At 40.7% G+C, this 20607-nt stretch overlaps 1 protein-coding gene across 1 annotated transcript; it reads left to right on the top strand.

The window, feature by feature from the left end:
• Positions 1-369: 369 nt before the first annotated feature.
• Positions 370-6721, top strand: P2RY14 (purinergic receptor P2Y14). Its single transcript, XM_036753247.1, has 3 exons — positions 370-436; positions 5215-5270; positions 5359-6721. The coding sequence occupies exon 3, from the start codon at positions 5376-5378 to the stop codon at positions 6399-6401; it is 1026 nt and encodes a 341-aa protein (XP_036609142.1). The 5' UTR covers positions 370-436; positions 5215-5270; positions 5359-5375; the 3' UTR covers positions 6402-6721.
• The last annotated feature ends 13886 nt before the right edge of the window (positions 6722-20607 follow it).

Raw genomic sequence — 20607 nt, forward strand, 5'->3', positions numbered from 1 at the left:
ACTTACCCTCTTTCCAGAATCCTGAGACCCAGAGAAATACACATACTTACTTACATACATACATACATACATACATATTCTAAGAGACCAATACACTAATAGTCAACAAGGGGTCAAATAAGTGACTGGGCAGGTACAAATAAGAATTAACCCACAAGAGCACTAAAGACAGCATTAAGCAAAGTTATAGTGAATACACCCAGTATCATTAACAGCAAAAAGGTTTGGATAAAGGAGCACCTGGAAACATGGCAGCCACCTGATCATCACATGCATATTTTACCCACATTTCCTTGATTCCCACGTAATTTAATACATATATCTCTTCATATACAGGCTCTTAAAGAAGACTTTTGACCACTTGAAGATGAAAAGGATTCACAAGGCTAGGATATTCTAATGAAGGTCATCTTACTCTAGCTGACGTGGAAGAAAAGTAAGAAAATTGAAGTGATTTCAATAGCTTTATACACGATGGGATAAACAAGATAATTCCAAATAGCCAGTGACACGGTGTACTGAAAATAACACTGGATTGGGAGTTTAAAAGACCTACTTGTGTATGATTATGGGCAAAGTCCATTCAAACGCTCTCAGCCTCAGTTTCCTAATAAAGAGGTTAGACTAAAATGACCTCGAATGGTCCCTCCCAGTTCTATAATCCTATGGTGGGATAACAATAACTGTACAAATTTATGTTGTCCTTTCAGGTTTGTAAAGCATTTTTCTCAGCTTAATACAGTCAATACACATTAAGCACCTACTGTGTGCTGAGCGAAATATTATCATTCCCATCTTCCAGATAAAATTGAGAGGTGAAAAGCCTTACCCATAGTTACACTGCTACTACATGTCTAATGCAGGATTTATTGTTATTATATTAGTAACAATATGACATATTAATAATATAGCCATATTCATTAATACTATCAGCTAGCATGTATGTAGTGCTTTAAAGTTTCCAAAGCACTTCAAATAGGTTATCTTACAATAACCCTATAAAACCCCATTGTACAGATGGGAAAACAGAGGTAAGTGACTTGCTCAAAGTCACACAGCTATTAAGTTGCTGAGGACACGTGTGAAATCAGGTTACCTTGACTCTAAATCCAGGTCCCCATTTATCATGCCACTCTATAAATACGCTTATTATTAACAAGACTTTAAAGGAAAGCCATTTGGGAGGGAGGGGGTTAAGCCAATATGAAAGATAACCTGATCATGTGGTAAGACACTGGGACAACCACTGTAAGCCTCTTGGTTCTGCTGGTAACCTCATGATGTCACAGGAAAAATCCAGGCAGGCCCCCAGCATATTGGATGGAGCCCCTGTGGCAAACTTATGGAAGGAGATAGCCACAGAATCATATCTGGAGGTGGAAGGGACCTCAGAGTCCATCTAGGCCAACCTACTCATTTTACAGATAAGGTGACTGAAGTGACTTGCCCAAAGTGACAAAGTAAGCATCACAGGTGACATTTGAATCCAGGTCCCCTTACTCCCAAGCCAGTTGGCCTTTCCACAGCACCAGACTGCCTTGCATGATGGGTAGTCCTGAGTGGACCAGTTGAAGGGAAGCACCACTATTGATGCGAACAGAAACCTCCTTGAGTGTAATGCTTCCGATAGCCCCTTATCAACTAGAAGCTTCCAAAGAAGAAAAAACTGAAGCGAAGTGCGAAATAGCCCTGATCTGAAAAAAAATAAAAAGTTTTAACTCTTATTAAAGTTAAATCTCAGAAGTAACAGCCTTACCACTGAGATCAGGCTGGTTTTCTCCACTTACACATTTTCTCTACTTGTGGCTTAGCTTTCCAAAAGTGAAGCAAATGCCCAAAGATGTCACAAGTCTGTTCATGCACTGTCCATAAAGCAGGGTTTAGGGAGCATCTTACTAAGATGTAGGCACACCCCCTGAGACTCTGCATTGCTGAGAAAGGGATGACCTGCATCAGTAGAGGGAGTTTCTCCATCTGGGAGTTCCCTATATCAATGAAATCACAGGTTGTGTCCTTAACCCCAACCCCCTGACCACGTCGCCATATCCCAGGCACATACTAAGGTTTAGCAATACATATCAAAAGTGTAAGATCTCATTGCCCTTTGCCCCTTCAGTAAAAAAGATTCTTCAGGAAAGGTCTTTCTAACACTAAACAAAGTATAACTGAGTGACAAATTCTCCAGATAAACACAGTAATAATAAAAATAATAATAATAATAATAGCTAGCATTTACATAGCTCTTTAAGGTTTTGCAAAGCACTCTACAAAAGCATCTTTTATCCTCACAACAATCTGGGAGGGACATACCATTATTATCGGCATTTTTTATTGTAGTTCAGTCGTTTTTGGTCATGTCTGACTGTACATGACTCTATTTGGGTTTTTTAGTGGCAAAGATACTAGAATGGTTTGCCATTTCCTTCTCCAGCTCATTTTACAAATGAGGAAACTGAGGCAAACAGGGTTAAGTGACTTGTCCAGGGTCGCACAGCTAGCAAGTGTCTGAGGCCAGATATGAACTTAGCTAACTCTGGATTTGGGCCCACAGCTCTCTGTCTACTTTGCCACCTGGATGTCCCTATCAGCCCCTCATCCAAAAATGCTGAATAAACAGATGTTCAATGAACTGAATTTATCTGGTACTGTTAGGGAATGAAGGCTTCCATCTACCTGAAATCTCTGGTAATTGAAGATTACCAACTTGTTCATCACAATATTTTTTTCCTTAAAAGTATTCAGAGATGGGGTTTTACCTGTGAGTAAAGTACCCAACCTTTCTTTAGCGTGTGGTAACTTTGTGGCATCAATTTTGACTACTCACATACTTCTCTGCTTCCTTCCCGGTTTTTATCTGGCAACCTCAATTATATGGAGCACTGCCAAGTTATTTCCAAATAAGTGAGGTATAACTCATTCTATTATATAAAAACCACAAAGCAGTTGCCTTAAATTAAATTTAAAATTGTTATGATTGCATGTACTTCCTTATTATTGCCCTGTTTGTTTTCCTATTTCCAAATTGATGTATGGCCTTGGGGTAGCTCTGAAGGACTAAAGCAGGCCTACACAACCTGCAGCCCCCAGGCCACTTACAGACTGCACACCAAAGGATTTCCTTTAAATACAAAGGATATTTTCCTCTAGATTTTTCACAGGCCATCTAAAATCCCTTGGTGTGTCCCAAGTGGCCTAGATTACAGTAAGGCCAGATGACTTCAGTGGAAATCATCAAATGGGCCCCAATTTCAAAAGCATTGCTCCTTTCTTTGAGCAAACAGGTGAAACTGTCCTTTAGTTCCAGTATATATTTGAAGGACCATAGACCGACAGCTGGAAGGGAGATTCAAGGCTATCTAGATGGCCCATCCCCATCATTTTACAGATGAGGAAACCAATCACTCCAGTGGCTGGCCCAAAGTCACATAAGGAGTGCCAGAGTCAGGACTGGAATACAGGTTCTCAAGCCCAATGCTTTCCACTTTCTAACCCTCTTGACTGTTGTACACTGTCTCCCGCCTTGCCTAAGGGGTTTCAATAATGATTTGTACTTTCTCTTTCTCTTTTCATCCCCATTCATCTTTGATTCAGTTGGCCCTCTGGAAAGCATTACAGCAGTCTCAACTACCTGAAAATCTAAACACAGCGCACATCGTGCTTCCTTCTTTCCCCACCCCCACCGTACCCCCTTCCCGTAACCACCAAGCAAAACAGAACAATATTTTTAAATATGAAAAATAAACTCAGGAGGGGCTCAGAATTATTACTATTTTTAAGCACTGTAATCATGATTGCTTAGCACACTGCCAGGTACACAGAAAAGGCAAGAAGGGGATAGGGACTGGAACTGAAATGTAATTGATATAAGGAATTCTCAGTTGTGGAAAATTCCCTTTCTATGCTTTCACATAGTGCTGAGTTGTGGACCTAGGAAACATGGCCTGTCGGAGATCCTATATAAGAAAAAAAATTATGTAAAGTCTTGGATAGCATAGAATTCTGAGTCTAGAATCAGGAAGAGCTGAGTTCAAATTCAGCCTCAGACACTTATTAGCGGAGTGATCTTGGGCAAGTTACTTAACCTCCATTGGCCTTACTTTCCTCATCTGTAAGATGGGGATGATAATAGCCCTTACTTCCCTAGGTCATTGTGAGGATCACATTAGATAATAACTGTAAAGCAATGGAAATGTTAGTTATTATTGTCATCATCCTCCTATTTCAGAAAGCACACATTGGGACCTTGACCTCCAATGAACCCTTCCCACTCACTTCCTTTCCTAGCATTTACTGTTTTTAAAAAAATAGTTTAAGAAAAGAGGGCAACTGAGACTTGTACTTCAAGTTAAAATACGAGCATGCGTGCTTAATTATCTAATTTATTCCATAGAGTGGTGCCTCTACAAAGCAACAACTTAAGTCATGGTTCTTTGTCTCTGAGCTTAGCTCAGAGTTCAGCTGGCCTGTAATGGGTTAAGTTTAAAAACCCAGCTTTCTTGCCTCAAGGAATTTAACTGACCTTGAAGAATGCATGTGAACAGAAAGGGAGTTGGGCCTAATATATTTACACCACCAAGCTGTCCTTCAAGGATGTCTGCTTTGCTGTCCAGAAGTCTGGGATATCTGACATCTGGACTCAAACCATGAGCGTTTCTATGAGAGAAGAGGGCGGGGGTCATTGCTAGCCCCCACTACCAAATTTCCAACGAATCATGTAGTTCCCTGTGCCTCAGTTTGGTAACCAATCATGTTGCCTTTAACTCGATGATGACATCTACCCTAGTCTGTTCTTTGTCCTGTACTCCCCAAAACCTATATAATGCGAACTGTCCTTTTGCTCAGGGTCTTTGGCATTAATGGAGGCAATCCATTGGCCCATTTATTGACAGGTAGTATGCTGCCGCTAATAAATGTTATCTTGCTCAGAGATCTGCCCTAGTTTATCATTTCAACCATGACACCATCCAGTGTTTTAGGGAAACTTTCCTCTCTCCATTTTTACATCCACAGTATTTGGCTCCTTCCAACCCTCTAACATCCTTATCCTGAATCTTAGAGTCATAGATTTTTAGAGGCACAGGAACATCTAGACCAACCATCACATCTTTCAAATGCAGTTTAATGACTTACCCAAAGAGTTTAGGTGACCCACTGCAAGTCACATGGCTTTAATGGTGTATAATCCCTCATTCTTCCTCTCTTCTGTCTTTATAGGAGCACTCTGAATCCAACCAAAGCAGGGAGTCTAACTTCCAAGTGAGATCTTTGAGGTTTGTTCTAACTACTTCTACTAAATTTATTTTCTACTAAGGTGAGACCTTACAATGTGAGAGCTTATTGAGTCTTGTCTATTTTTAGGATTTTAACTGAAGAAGATGGACAACAATACTGCTGGTAACATTACAGAATGTTCTCTGAATTCTCTAATCACACAATACATCATTCCCCTGCTCTATTGCTTTGTTTTTGTCGGTGGGATTTTGCTCAACGGGATATCTGCATGGATATTTTTTTATGTTTCCAACAGCAAGAGCTTCATCGTCTATCTCAAGAACATTGTGGCAGCTGACTTTCTGATGAGTCTAACTTTCCCATTCAAAATTCTGAGTGATTCCAAAATAGGACCCTGGCAGCTGAGCATCTTCGTTTGCAGGGGCTCTGCGGTGGTCTTCTACATCAACATGTATGTGGGAATCGTGTTTTTTGGGCTCATCGGATTTGACAGGTACTACAAGATCGTAAAGCCCCTTCTGGCTTCTTCTGTTCACACTGTTGGCTACAGTAAGATCCTCTCTCTCCTCGTCTGGGTTGTGATGCTATTCCTGGCCATCCCCAACATCATTCTGACTGATCAAAGCGTTAAGGACGAAGACTATGTAAAGTGCATGGAACTCAAGAATGAACTGGGACTCAAGTGGCACAGGGTCTCCAACTACATTTGTGTGGGCATCTTCTGGATTGTGTTCCTTCTGCTGATCATCTGTTACACAGCCATCACAAGGAAAATCTACAGCTCTTACCTTAGGTCCAGAAGGAATTCCATCTCTGTCAAGAAAAAGTCCAGCCGCAACATATTCTGCATCATGTTTGTGTTCTGTGTGTGCTTTGTCCCTTATCACATCACCCGAATCTCCTATACCAGAAGCCAAACTGAAGAACATTATGACTGCCAATCCAAAGAAATACTGCTCTATGCAAAAGAATTCACTCTGTTCCTATCTGCAGCCAATGTGTGCCTAGACCCCATTATTTATTTCTCTCTCTGCCAACCATTTAGAGAAATGCTTCGGAGGAAGTTCCACCTCAGGTTAAAAGCCCCACGTAGCCTGGAAAATTCCAAAACCAAGAGAAGCAATGAAATGATGGACAATGCAATTCTGGATAGTACAGACACACTCTGACTCCCCATGGGGAGCTTTGCAGAGTGTCACCTTATTTATGTTACGCTGCCCATCCAGCCAAGATGAGTATATAAGAGACAGCTACGCCAATAAACAGTCTCCAGGCACTACTGTGAAAGGTATTTACAAAAATCAAAAGGAGGCCACACACAAAACTTTCTGCATTACAGCAGCATCAAAGAAAAGCTTCGTCAATAGTTTGCATGTAATACTGAAAAGTTTTCTCATTAATAAAAAAGCATGCATGTCTGATTTAAGACTATTCCAGCAAACTAGAAGGCTTTCTCCTTCATTCATTCATTCAGCCAACAGACATTTATTTAGTGCCAGGAACTGGACAAAGCACTCGGGATGCAAAAACAAAAACAATTCCTGCCCTCAGGGAGATTGTATTCTACTAGTGGGAAAGGTGCCTACTGATAAGAATATTCATTATGACTAAGCTGGTCAGTTAATGTATTTAAAAAAAAAAGAAGCAATGGAATAATGATTTTTAAATTGTTCACATACTCAAATGGAGAACTGGCAGAAGGGGAAAGGCTAGAGGCTTGTAATGGCCTTTATTCAAGAATCTACTCAATTCAAGAGACCCTGGAGCACAGAACCTTTCAAAACCAACCTAAAGAAAACTTTGAAAGAAAAAAGGAAAAAAGTACAAATGTTAGTGAAAAGACAATAAACCTAAAAGAAAGAACGTAGGCGTGATGCAGATCATCCCAGTGAACTTTACTAGTTGGACTTTCAAAGTTATAGCAAGCTAGCTGACCTAGGTTTACAAGAAGTTCGTTTATGCTGTTTAGTTTAGGTCAGCGAGGATGAGGAAGACTCTTCCACCATCTGGGGCAGAGCCCATACTGCCTTTCACAAACAGATGCCCCAAGCAGCAAATGGACAGGGTTGCACCTGGTTTGATCTCTACACCCTGGCTTCTCTTGATCATTGCTAGATTTTCAGATCTAATAAGCATGCTTAGCCCAATGAACTGCCCTGATCTTACCTGTGATATAGCACAACAAAGGCAACATGAAGCTAGACTGAAACTGTTCCTTGTATTCTAAAAGAATGTAAGCTCTTTGAGGGCATATTGGGTTCAGCACCTAGAACAGCTCCCAAGTACACAGTAGGTGTTTAATAAATACTTGCTGCTTGCTTACTGAATTGTAAAGAATGTCTGCTGGGTACAGAGTTTAGCAAGGTGCCTGTCTCAGAGTAGATGTATAGTACTAGCTTACATTTATTCAGTGTCTACCTGGTACAAGGCATTGACTACTTAAAGAATTCTCTAACCCTTGAGGGCAGGCTCTGTCCAACTAGTAAAGTGTTCTTATCACTCTAGGATGTGGCAATTGTAGAAAAACAGACCAAAGCAGCAGAATCTAATACATATTCACAAGGCAACACAGGCTAGTAACATCTCCCAGTTGTGGGATGATCCAGACCTAGTGGCTTCTATTCAAAAGTAGGAATAGTTCAGAGCATTGGTATGGAAGGGTCCAAGGTAGGGTGAGATTCATTTGAGTAAGTTCACAAAGAGTTAGACTTTGTGGGTGGTTGTCATCTTTGTTGCATTATTTCAGTAGTGTCTGACTCTTACCGACCTCATTTGGGGTTTTCTTGGCAAAGATACAAGAGTGGTTTGCCATTTGCTTCTCCAGCTCATTTTACAGATGAGGAAACTGAGGCAAACAGAATTAAGTGACTTACCCAGGGTCACACAGGCCAGATTTGAATTCAAGTCCACTTGACTCCAGGGCTGGCACTGTCTATCACTATCTAGCTGTCCCTTTGGGGTAGTGGCTCCACCTAGACATCATGAAGGCACTTCATGGGAGGAGAGAAGACTGACTTAGTAGGAGTCAAAGAAGGCCAAATGAAATAATGTATGTAATACACTTTGAAAACCTTAAAACTATATACAAGTGTAAGTTAGGGTGCCCGAGTAGTAGCATAGTCACAGCTAAGAGAGAAGGAAACCATCACATTCTCTACTAATACTGAAAGTCTAAACAGAAGCTGCTGCTACAAAGTCTTTCTCATCTCAAGTACTAATAATGGGGGGAGGGGTGGCCTTACATGAGGCTCATCTCAGATGACAGCTCACCTGAGCTCTGCATTGAAGGAAGCTGGGGGTTCTAAAGGGTGAGAAGGACAAAGACATGGGGGAAATGCTTCTATAATTTTCAAACTTAGTGAATTAAAGGCATTGTTAAAAAATGTAATAAAATAAAATTAAGGGGAAAATCTTAGCAAAACAACAAAAAATTTCTCCAAATCTAATTGCTAGCTTTAAAAAGCCTAAATTGCATTCCTGAAAGTTATGCTGACTCATGACCCTCTGTTCCCAGTCCCGCTTGTAAATCAGGGTTGGGGGAGGCACCATCCAACCTGTAGCACATGCCCCTGCCAGTTAAACATCACATACCTGCTACCCTGGAGAGGGGCTGAGATGCAATGACCCTTTTGTTGACTTGGACCTATCTGATTTGTCTGTATCTCATTACAAAAGTTATCAGTAAAAGCTGGCTCCATCTTAAACCCCTTGCTGATCTCTAGTGATCAGCCCTTTAGTGGGTAGATACTTTGATGTCCTTTTAATAAACGCCTTTTAATTCTCCTTCTTTTGAGTGTTATCTTTTTAATCAGGGAGACAGTCCAAATAAAGAATTTTCCTTTTCACAGGGTCAAGCTTCTGGTAGCCTAAATAACTTCTGTGATTGGGAAATAACATGGGGAAGAAGGGGACAGTGACAGCTCTAGAGTGAGAAGACCTGGTTCAAAGGTCATCCTAACCCTTAACTATCAGGATGGCTTTGGGCAAGTCAATTGGTCACCTTGGGACACAGAAGCCTCATCTTCAAAATGCAAAGACTTGGCCTAGATTGTTTCTGGGGTCTCTTCTACCTCTAAATCTATGATCCCATGAACCATGAGTATGGAAGTAAATACAGACTTTATAGATAGGGCAATGCTCTGTTGATTGATGGAAGAGTAATAAGTATCTGTATAATGACATAAGAAGAACCTATAAAACATTTAGGAAACTCATGTCCATGTGGTTTTTATCCAAGGGCAATTAGATCCTGGAACATGCTCTTCTCTGATACGTAGTGTGGAAAGATATAATTGATGTAACCCACTGATGGAATTGAAGGAAAAGGGAGGAAGAAGAGAGGAAAAATCAGCAAGACTAGTCAACAAAGTCAGAAGAAAAATCTGATATTATATGTAATGTTTCCCACGTGTGGGTCTTTCCCCCCCATTCTTTGGTTCTAAGGGTTGGCTCTTTGAGATGACAGAGGGAGGAATACAGAGGGAAACTGAGGGGATAGAAAACCAAAAGACATCAATTTTTAAAATCGGTTTATTTTTAAAAGTATAAGAGAGACAGAGGGATTTAGGAATATTGCACTCAGTGCTAGACATACAAGAATCTTGAAGGCATAGGTACACCAAGCTTAATGACACTTCCCACTCTAAGACACTGTGTCTCTGTGATTACACCAGCATCTGAAAGCTACAGATGTTGTTATTAGTTCTCTAGCAACATAAAGAAGAAGGCAGTTTGGCCTTCAACCAGATCTAATAAGAAGGAACTGTTTATGGGTAAAGAGGAAAGGAAATCTGAATTTCCAATAATAGACAATGGAACAAACGTCATTTGGGGGGAAATGGGTTAAATACAAGAGAAGAGTGTGGTTTGGGAATTTAAGACCTAGAGAATCACAGGACTTGAGAGGCTGTCCCATTATCTTGGGAAGAAAGCTTTCACCATCTCTGTGTTTCCTTCCTGGCTCTAAAGGACTGCACACTTGCCCCTGAAACGATCAAACACTTAAATATAAGAATGCTCATACAACAGAGATAAGAATTTATCAAGGAAGCAATGCTAGAGTAATACTGGAAACCTAATCATTGTAAATAATGTGTATTTGCTTGTACATGTCATGGGTTACTATCTCCTAAGAATAAAGGATTTCTTTTTCTTTACAACATTTTACTTTCTACATCACATAAAATACCCAAGAAGGCAAAATTCATTAACAATTACAAGGAATGTCCCTTTTCCTCTCCTGCCCCCAAAGGACCACCCTTCCATTCTGTTGTAAAGAGAGAAACATATTGGTCAAGGAGTCAAACACATCATTATTCATGTTTGTGATAAAGAAACTAAATACATGTCAACGCTAATAAAAGTTTTTATGGCATTCACTCAGCCATCAGAACCCACTTAATTCTACAAGGACATGTAACATTACTCATTACCAAAGATTCATTTCTTCAAATGACTCAACCAAAATCCAGTTTTACCGTTAAAGGTTGCTAGCAAACTCTGGTAAACATAGGGTTAATTTTGGCAATAAAAAATAAAGAAATGTACCCATGTAACTGTTCTTGTGTCAACAACTCAATGGATTCAAATTTCTTCTCCATTGTCCATGCTACTGGAGGTGATGCAAATAATTCTCAATCTCTGATCTGGCTGCACAATCTGCTCTTGGAGACATTCTAATATGGGAGTTTTGGAAAACATTTTAAACAATGCCAATGCTTCTGAGGAAGCGGCCTGGCTGCCTTGGAACGAGCCCTAGCTCTGGACGTAGAGAAAGTGGGGGTTCAAATCCTGCCTGATAGAGGTTGTTCTTCTCTCCCCCAACTCACCTCCTTCACTTCTAACTTCCATTTACAATGTATGTATAGAGTTGCATGATGTTTCCCTCATGAGAACGTGAGCTCTTTGAGTCAGAGACCATGGGCTCCCCCCCTTTCTTTGTACCCACATCTCTTAGCCAATGCTTCCCACATATAATGGATTTAATAAATACTTATGAATGAAGTAACTGACTGACATCCTGTGTGGCCTTGGGTAAATTACATTGCCTCCATGGGCCTCAAGGATAATGGTGACAATGGAGCAGCCACCTTTTATAAAGCACTTTCAGTTCTGTATAAGTTTAAGGTGCACAAAGCACTCTACATATGCTGTCTCATTCAATCCTCACAACAATCCTGGTGAGGTAGGAATTATTATCCCCATTTAACAAATGAGAAAACTGAGGCTGACAGCAATGAAGTGACTTGCCCAAAGTAAGTCACTTCACACAATTAATGAGTGTGTGAGGCTGAATTTGAATTCAGGTCTTTCTGACTCCAAGCCCAGAGCTCTCACCCACTGTGTCTCCTATCAGCTGACTCAAAGAAGGCCCAGTGATTTTTCTGGATCACAAAGCCTGCCAGGACTGTGGAAGCGGGTGTTCTCAACTGTTCCATGCCTCAAGTCCTCCATCGGCAAACTGAGGATAATGACATCTGTGTGTATTCAGTCACAGAGCTGTTGTGAACAGGATACTTAAACTGATATGGAACACTGGGGGATTATGCCCATGGTACCATTGCTGTCTCCAAGTGATCGGAGCTTCGGGAAAACAACCATTACATCTGCTCAAGGCTCTAATAAGACATAACCATTAACCTTGTGTTTCACTCATTAGCCAACATTAAATTACAGCCTCACTTCTATCAGGATGCAGTGTCTGACTAACGTTACTAAGTCCTGGTCAAACAGCTCATACCATGTGTAAGTGGCCTAAAGAACACACACAAAAAAATTCTTTTTCTGAGCCTCTGGATTTTCTACTTGCTAAGGTTTAAATACATGAATGTATGAACGAGTAAATGAATAAATAAGTGAGTGAGCAAATAAATAAATGGATGAATAATAATGTGCACACATATTTATGTACATGTGGGTATATACACACACACACATTCTATGTCGTTTTTTTTTTTTACCTTGGTAAAAATTGTTCTGGTCCTCAGATGTTTAAAGATCAGCCTATTCAACAGTATTTCCCCCAAATTTCCTGCCCTTCCCAACTTTTTCCTTCTTTCCTTATTCAAGGCCTATTGATTTCACCTTTGGTTTCATATATCTCAAATGCATGCCCTTCTCTTGTCTGAAACAACCACCCCCTCAGCTGAGCCCTTCGATGATGTTCAGCCAGATTTATTTATCCAAATTCCTCCCCTCTTCAGACCCCTGACCTTGACCCTCAATTTTCTGCAGATAAGCTCAATGAATATTTTTCTGGGTGGAGCAGAAGGATTTGATGGCAGCCCCATTCAGTTTCTTTCCTCTGTCCCTCAGCATTGTTCTACATCTTCACCCATCTTCCCTTCTTTCCTTCCTGTTTCAGAAAAAAAAGAAGTGGTCCTCCCCTCTTTCTGAAGACAACTCATTAACTGTGGTTTTTTAAATTTATTTCTTCTTTTTGTTTTTCTGAATTTGGCTGCCAGGAACATTTCTGTATACGGAGCTTTGGGTATGAAGCAATGACACCAGTATGTTCAGCTTGGTGTTTCAGTTTGTGAGTCCAACATATTTATCTTGGGCCCCCAATGCCCTCCAGAGCTTTGGTCCATCATTCATTCTCCCAGATGGGCAGCCTCACTCCTCCAAGCCCTATGGGGTCTCCCTGCCAAGAGGTGCATGTCTCTCCAGCCTGTACCCCCTTCTCTCTAGTCTTCCTGCTCTCCTGACATTTCTCCCTCATTCCATACCTTAACCTTAAGCTCCGTCCACCATCAGGCACCACACTTTTCCCCAGTCTTTTCTCCCTGTACCTTCTCAGTGAGCTCTCTCACCCCTACCACTGGAGGATACCCACTACCCATAACTCTCCCTTCCCTTGCCCTCATCTGCTCCTACCTCTTTGCAAACACTTTTGTTGTCTCTGACTCCCTCTTCCTATCTCTACCCAAGTAAGTATAGTTTCCCCCCCCCACTTAAAGTTTCACCTCTCCCACCCTCAGGGTTTTCTTCTCAGGATCCCAGCCCCTGGACTTACTAATGAGAATGGGTCAGGAGGGGAACAAGGCAGATCTGAGCAGTGAACACAGACCTTTAGCAAAGAGGAAAAGCGTATATGTACACTGATGCCCAAAATGTTTGGGAAAGGGAGGCTGTATCCATTAATCACCCTCACTGGCACACCTTGACCTGAGTTAGAATCCTGCCTCAGATACTTGCTAGCTGTGTGACCCTGGGCGAGTCACTTAACTTCTGTCTCCCTCGGTTTCCTCAACCATTAAGTGGGGATAACAGCAACACCTACTTCACAGGGCTCTTTAATAGTCAAAATGTAACAAGCTTCGCAAACCTTAAAGCATTATTATATAATGCTCGCTATTATCCTTAACCGGCATCAGGCACTGACCTCCCCAGCTTGAAACTGCTTCTGTATTCATCTTGCTGTTTCACTTCACTCCCTAGCTGTCTTCTGACCAGACCTTTAGCTGTCTGCCTTGGAGGACTTGATTCCTTCCATCCACACTCCCCCCCCTGCAGCTACTACCCAAGAACCAGCTCCTTCGGTGTCCTCACTGGTGGCAGCCTCATGCCATCTGAGGCCAGTTCTAGCCATACTACCTTCCCAGTTGTCTTCTAACCAGCGCCCTTGTAGCGGCACACAAACCCTATTTCCCTTCTCCCCCACCCCCAGCCACTTTCCATTTCTTGAACAATAATCAAATCAACTCAGATCACTGCCCTCTGGAAAGAATGTGTCAACCTTATCTCCCATGACTCCACTCGTCATCTTGGTAACTTTTCAAAACAAAATACCACTCCCCTGCCACCACACTCCCCTACATTAGAATATATATTTGAATCCTCAGCACCTAGCACAATGCTTGGCACAGAGTAAGACCTCAACAATTTTTTTTTTCATTCTTTCATCTCAGACCATGAAATTCTGACATTCTGTAAAAACAAAGCAACAACAAAAAAAACACCCTGATTTTGACCATACTTTTATGTTTGACATCTACTGTCATCTCCCAAGGAGAATACTGCTGCGACTCCAGGGTCTTATTCTGATTTAAGAAGAAAATGAAAATGGCCAATCAGCCTATACAATTTGAGCCTTTTGATTGTTTAAAACCTTGAAAAAAAGAAGCACCAGTCTTCCTGTCAAATTTCAATATCAAGGCTCCCCAAATCCTTCCTTCCTTTGACACTTACATCTTCAATGCATCTGTGGTCTTGTTCAGTTGTTTTCAGTCATGTCCGATTCTTGGTGACCCCATTTGGGGTTTTCTTGGCAAGGATACTGGAATGGTTTGCCATTTACTTCTCCAGCTCATTTTTACAGATGAAGAAACTGAGGCAAACATGGTTAAGTGACTTGTCCAGGCTCACCCAATTATTAAGTGTATGAGGCTGGATTTGAACTCATGAAGATGAATCTTTCTGATTACAAGTCCAGCACTCTATCAACTGTGCTACCTGGCTGCCCATCTGTGGCCTCACGTATGGGGATACTCCCACCACTGTTAGTTACAATCTACTCTGAAACCTATCTTCTCATATATTCTCCAAGGAAGATTAGCCAGTAGGCAAAACATTTTTTTAAACCACTGTGTCCATGAAAATGGTTAATCATTTATGTTTGTTCTCTTTGGAATCCCCTTGGCTTCCAAAGGGACATCTTGCACCCTTGAGAGGCTTTAGGTTGACTGAGCACATCACTTTCATCTTGGTTGTTTTAAACTAAACAAAAACAAACTCTAACTACATTATCAAAAGAATTAATCTTCTCATTAACTGAAATTCTGTTGATGGGTTATATAAAACTGTGCCCAACCTACCAATTTTCCTGATGTGACTAAAATGGGTGACAGTACAGAAGAGAACTATCACTTTTTTATACCAGGAATCTAAGATATACATAAAATCAGCTTTTCGAGAGTTTCATTGAAGAAATATTCAGAATTTTCCCCTTCACTGCTGATAAAGCATTCAAGATTACTGAAATTCTTCCTACCATCAAAGAAAAGAAAATGGCCACCTACAATCCTATAGATATAGATATAGATATCGCTGAGGCTTAAAAGTTACCCCAAGAGGAGAGAAGTTGTTGAAATTCTTTGGGTTTTCCACCTTAAATAAATCGTTTAATCCAAAAGACTTATTTGAACACTGGATTGAAGATCACTTCTCCAAGAATCAATTGCTCAGATAGTAAAGCTTATTCTGAAACTCCATTTTGAAAATAAAGTTAAGTGGAAAGAAATCTACCACAGCCACACAAACAAAAGCAACACTAAGTGACTAAATAAAAAAATCTCATTTGAAGGGAAACACTTTAGGGATTTCCCCTATTAACTGCAACTTTTGTTTCAATACAGCACATAACTGGTGAGAAATAAGTTATATGTTAATTCTAAGATCTCTTAACTTTGTGTAGCTTAGTGATGAACAGTGCCTTGTCTATGGTTGGCTGCCAATAAATGTGGATCGATTAACCTACATATGTAGATGCAGAAGAACCAAAATGGTAGGCAAAAGCAGATAAAGGAATAGACCTGTTAAGAATAAAGTTGATGGAACACAATGCCTTTTCTTCCAAGAACCTAAAAGTCTTTATCTATCTTGAATATTAATATTAAGGTGTTACTATCGTAATTTTGTTAATAGGAAAATAGAGACAGAGCATTTAAAGGAACCGGGCACAGAGTAATACCTCGAAGCTGTTTTCAGACTCTATACCTAACCTCTTATTTTTTCCAGGAATTGTCCGTGAAAACATAGCCCTTCCCTCCAAATGGGAGTCATGCTCAAAGTTTATTTTGGTTGCAAAAGTTGATGACTATTTCTACTGTAATCATATTGATCTCTCCTCAAACTCAATCCCATCTTTCAAATTAAATCAAGAGGTGGGACATGAGGGGGAGGGGATGAGAGGCTGCCATGACAGGCCAGGTGAAGACGTAGGACATAGTAAACTGGCAAAGGCACTTCAATGGGAAGTAGGCTGCTTTGCCTCTGAAACAGGATGGCAATAACAGTCCAGAACCATGCTAAGAAAGAAACTATGCCCTGCCTAGAAATGGAAGGGGCCTTAGAGTCATTTCCAACGTTTTCATCTTATAAGGGAGGAAAATAAGATCCAAAAAGAGTCAATCACTTGCCCAGGTTCACTCAAGGCTGGGGTCATGGAACCATTGCTTTAGAGCTGAAAGGGGCCTTAGAGATTATCTAGCCAAACCTCACTGGAGAGATTGGAATACCAAGGCCAAAAATGTCAAAGGATTTGCTCAATGTCACTGAATTGTAGAGCTGGGCGTTGAACCCAAGTCGAGTCTTGCATCCTCTATATTAGGGCTTCTTAAACTTTTTCCACTCATGACTCCTTCAGCACTTCTTAAACTTAATATACTTAATAAACTTAAACCTCATATGGGTTCATGACCCACAGTTTAAGAAGCACTGTGCTATACCAAGCTGCAAGTAATCTGAACCCAGACTCTCCACGTTCTACTTAAATAACACCATACTACCTCCAGGTTGCATGACATATTGTTACAGGAGGTATATATGACTTTATTTTCCTGTCCACCACCCCCCCCCCCAAACCATGCCTAGAATTCTCTCCCTTTTTCCTTCCACCTCTTGGAAGCCCTAACTACAGTCAAGTGCTATCTTCTATAAAAGACCTTTCCTGATCCCTCAAGTTGTTAGCATTTTTCCTAGTCCCACATGAAATTCCTTTATTTTTTGGCTTTTATTATCTGTCCTTCTACCTAATTGAACAATAAAAAAGAAAAAGAAAATACGCATAGTTCAGCAAAGCCAATTCCTATTTTGGCCATGTCAAAAAAAAATGTTGGTTTCTTTCTCCATTTGAAGTGTGTCCCCTCCCTGGCAAGACGCAAGTGGCATGTCTCATCTTTAGTCCTTTGAACACATGGCTTATCATTGATCAAAGGGCTCAAGGCTTTCAAAGCTGCTTTTCTCTATAATGTTGTTGTTATAAAAATTGTTCTCCTACTTCTACTTCTTACTGCTCATTTTATGCTGCATCCTTTCATGGAAGTTATTTGTGTGTGTATGTGTATTATATGAACTTATTTATGTATGTTGCTTCCACACTTCTCCCATCCCCCACCCCAAATGAATATAGAAATTACTTGATAACAAAGATGATTTCCACTGTTGCATTTTTTAATCTCTCTATAATTGAAAGTATATTTCTTCCTTCAGCGCTCACTTCCAGCTCCTCCTTTTCTGATTATCCCAGGTGTTCGCCAAATCCCACCTTCATGCAATAACAGTGGAGTGGAGGGTGGGTGAGAGTTGGTGAATATAGCCTAGATTTTTCTGTGTACCTGTCTCTTCCTCATAGAATGTAAGCACTCTAAGGGCAGGAATGGTCTTACATAAAAGTGTAGCAGCCCCAATGCCTAATATAGTGCTTGATAGATAGAAGGAACTTAATAAATGCCTTCCACATGTTTTGTGTGACTTCACATGTATCAAATTGCTTGCTTTTTCAAAGAGTGGGGTGCAGCAGAAAGGAGAGAGAGAATTTCGAACTAAAAATGTTTTTAAATGATTATTAAATTTTTTACATATAACTGGGAAGTATCTAACAAGATAAATAAAAATAATTTTTAAAAAACTTTTTAAATAAATTCTTCCTGATTGATATCATGGGTACTTGGTAAATCCTTACTGAACTGAATTTCCCGTTTAAGTCTCTATGATCAAAGATTGATATTTATCATCAACAATAACCATGAATCATCCTTAGATCATCTCTATTGACAGAGGCTGCCCACCACTTCAGAGGTATATAGTCTTTGGTGCAAGGCTACATTCCTCTTATCTCATGCCCATCCCCAAGCCATGTTTTTCTTTCTAACATCTTCCTCTGTTGTTTCATGTTCTGGAAGCAATCCTGAGTTCTTAAATGCTAGGCCAGCAGAACCCAAGCTCTATTTGGTCCTACTAAGCCACTGGGGTTTGGTAAGTAGGACCTGCCGATGTCTGTCTGCCATCTGAAGTCCAACAAAGCTAAGGTTAGCAAAGCTCACCAACTGGGCACTGTCCATTGGCAGACCCAAAGGTTCTTTAGAACCTCTCTCCTGTGAATTTCTTTAGTGGAACAAGATGCCACCACTGATGAAACTACAAATCACAGGATTATAATAGTCAGACTTTTGAGATATTGAGGTTAAAAAAAATAAACTTTTGCAGTTGTACATAAGCCACTGCCCACATGTCCTTTGGAATTAGCTTAAAAGTCAGCTATGCTCTTTGACCCCTCTGCTCTCCAAAAGATAAGTAGCAGATATTAAAATACAGAATAAAGTCATTCCCATTATCATTACTAAGCTCCTAGAGATCTCTACTATCAAAAGTAAAGTTCTTAGGACAAAGACCTATCTGGTACATGCTGTCCAGGTATTTCTTTATCTTTAGATATTTTAACAAAATGCCCAAAATACAGCTACCTCCCAGTTATCCATGGTTTCACACTAGATTTTATTTCTTCTGCTACATATCTGTATTTTGGAAGTTCTTCATCCTACCCAACTTGGAGACCAGTAGTATTTCATGTGGTGACATCTAGTTAAATATTCTTAGGATCAATGTTGGTTTCCAGGCAACTGCAGGTAAACAAATCCCCTTTGTTCTGTGAAGTTTGGATTCAGCCAAAGGGCTGCACTTGAGGACCTAGAGGGCCCCATGTGGCCTCAAGGCTGCAGGTTCCCCACCCCTGGTATAGTCTTTGATAACATTCCAGTTATCTATCTATCTACCCCTCTACCCACCTACCTATCTCTCTCTCCCTCTCTCTGTCTCTGGCAGCTAGGTGATAGAGTGCTAGGACTGAAGTCAGGAAGACTCATCTTCCTGAGTTCATATCCACCCTCAGACACTTACTAGCTGTGTGACCCTGGGCAAGTCACTTCATCCTGTTTGCCTTATTTTCCTCATCTTTAAATAAGCTGGAGAAGGAAATGGCAAGCCACTCCAGTATCTTTGCCAAGAAAACCCCAAATGGCAGCATGAAGAGTTGAACAAGACTGAAAAACGTTCATTGCCTGGATACAACATTGATCCTAAGAACATGTTAACTAGATGTCACCACACAAAATACTGATGATCTCCAAGTTGGGTAGGATGAAGAACTTCCAAAATACAGATTTGCAGCAGAAGAAATAAAATCTGGTGTGAAACAAGATAATGTCCTCATTATCCTTGTCATCCTGCCTGCTGTTCAAAAGTGCTAATGAACATCTGTCTATCATCCTCTACATTTTACAAAAGATTTAACAATGGAATGGATCCAATGTTCTGAATGTTTAATTCATGACAATTTATAAGCTGTATGCTGAAGTCCTGATACTAGAACACCTGGAAGGGCGAACTGTTTGGCTTCCCCACATGACCCCTGGCTAAATATCCCCTGGTAACCTATGCCATGTTGGAAAGCTCCTCACAGCTATTTTTCTACCCTGGCCTAAATAGAGCTGATCTCTCAAACCTTTTCCTGGAGCAAAGTGGTCATGATGGAATGCAAAAGAGGTCTCTGGAGACTGTGTCACCATGGTGACTAGACATGTCATCCCAGCACATGGACCTTTCCATAGTAATTACTAATTAAATATAAACGTGCAGGTGTCTGCTTAGATATTGAATTGAAGGCATTCAGATTCTCAAAGCCTAGTCATCAATTACCTACCAACTAGAGAGACTTCCAGGTTGTCAGAAGCTGTCAGTTAGTTAAGAGTTGCCTGATGAGCCTCCTCCTGTGGCCAGATGATACAAACGAGCACCCAGAGTTAATGCAGCCACAGTGGAAGTACCTCGAAGGACACAATAAGTCTTTAATAAATGCTCTTTGCCTTTTTCATCACTTCTTTTCTTTTCCTTCCTTCCTTCTTTTCCTCTTCCTTCCTTCCTCCCTTCCTTCCTTCTTCCCTCTCTTCTTTCTTCCCTTCCTTCTTTATCACTCATCTTCTCTTTCTATACTCCATCTTTTAGTGACCACATAAGTTCAATTGATCAACTCTCTGCAGAATGACTCCCAGCCAGATCTATACATGCATCCTTAATCTCTCCTTGTCTCTGGTCCCACTACTGGACATGCTCAGCTGGATGTTACTCAAGCATCTCAAATTCAACATATCCAAAATAGAACTCTTCACACACACATGCACATGCGCGTGCGCACACACACACACGCACACACACATACACACACACACCCCTCGTCCCAATCTATCTCTCTAACTTCCCTGTTTTTATTGAAGGCCCCATAATCCTTTTGAGTCAAATTTAAAACACTGCTGTCGTACCGGATTCCTCACTTTCCCTCAAGCCCAGGCTGTATACAATCAGTTGTAAAGTCTTGTTTAT

This window comes from Trichosurus vulpecula, chromosome 4 (genome assembly GCF_011100635.1).
Source record: "Trichosurus vulpecula isolate mTriVul1 chromosome 4, mTriVul1.pri, whole genome shotgun sequence".
Classification (NCBI taxonomy): Eukaryota; Metazoa; Chordata; class Mammalia; order Diprotodontia; family Phalangeridae; genus Trichosurus; species Trichosurus vulpecula.

Coding starts and splice junctions, on each gene's coding strand:
- P2RY14 (XM_036753247.1), top strand. CDS start 5,376: ATGGACAACAATACTGCTGGTAACATTACAGAATGTTCTCTGAATTCT.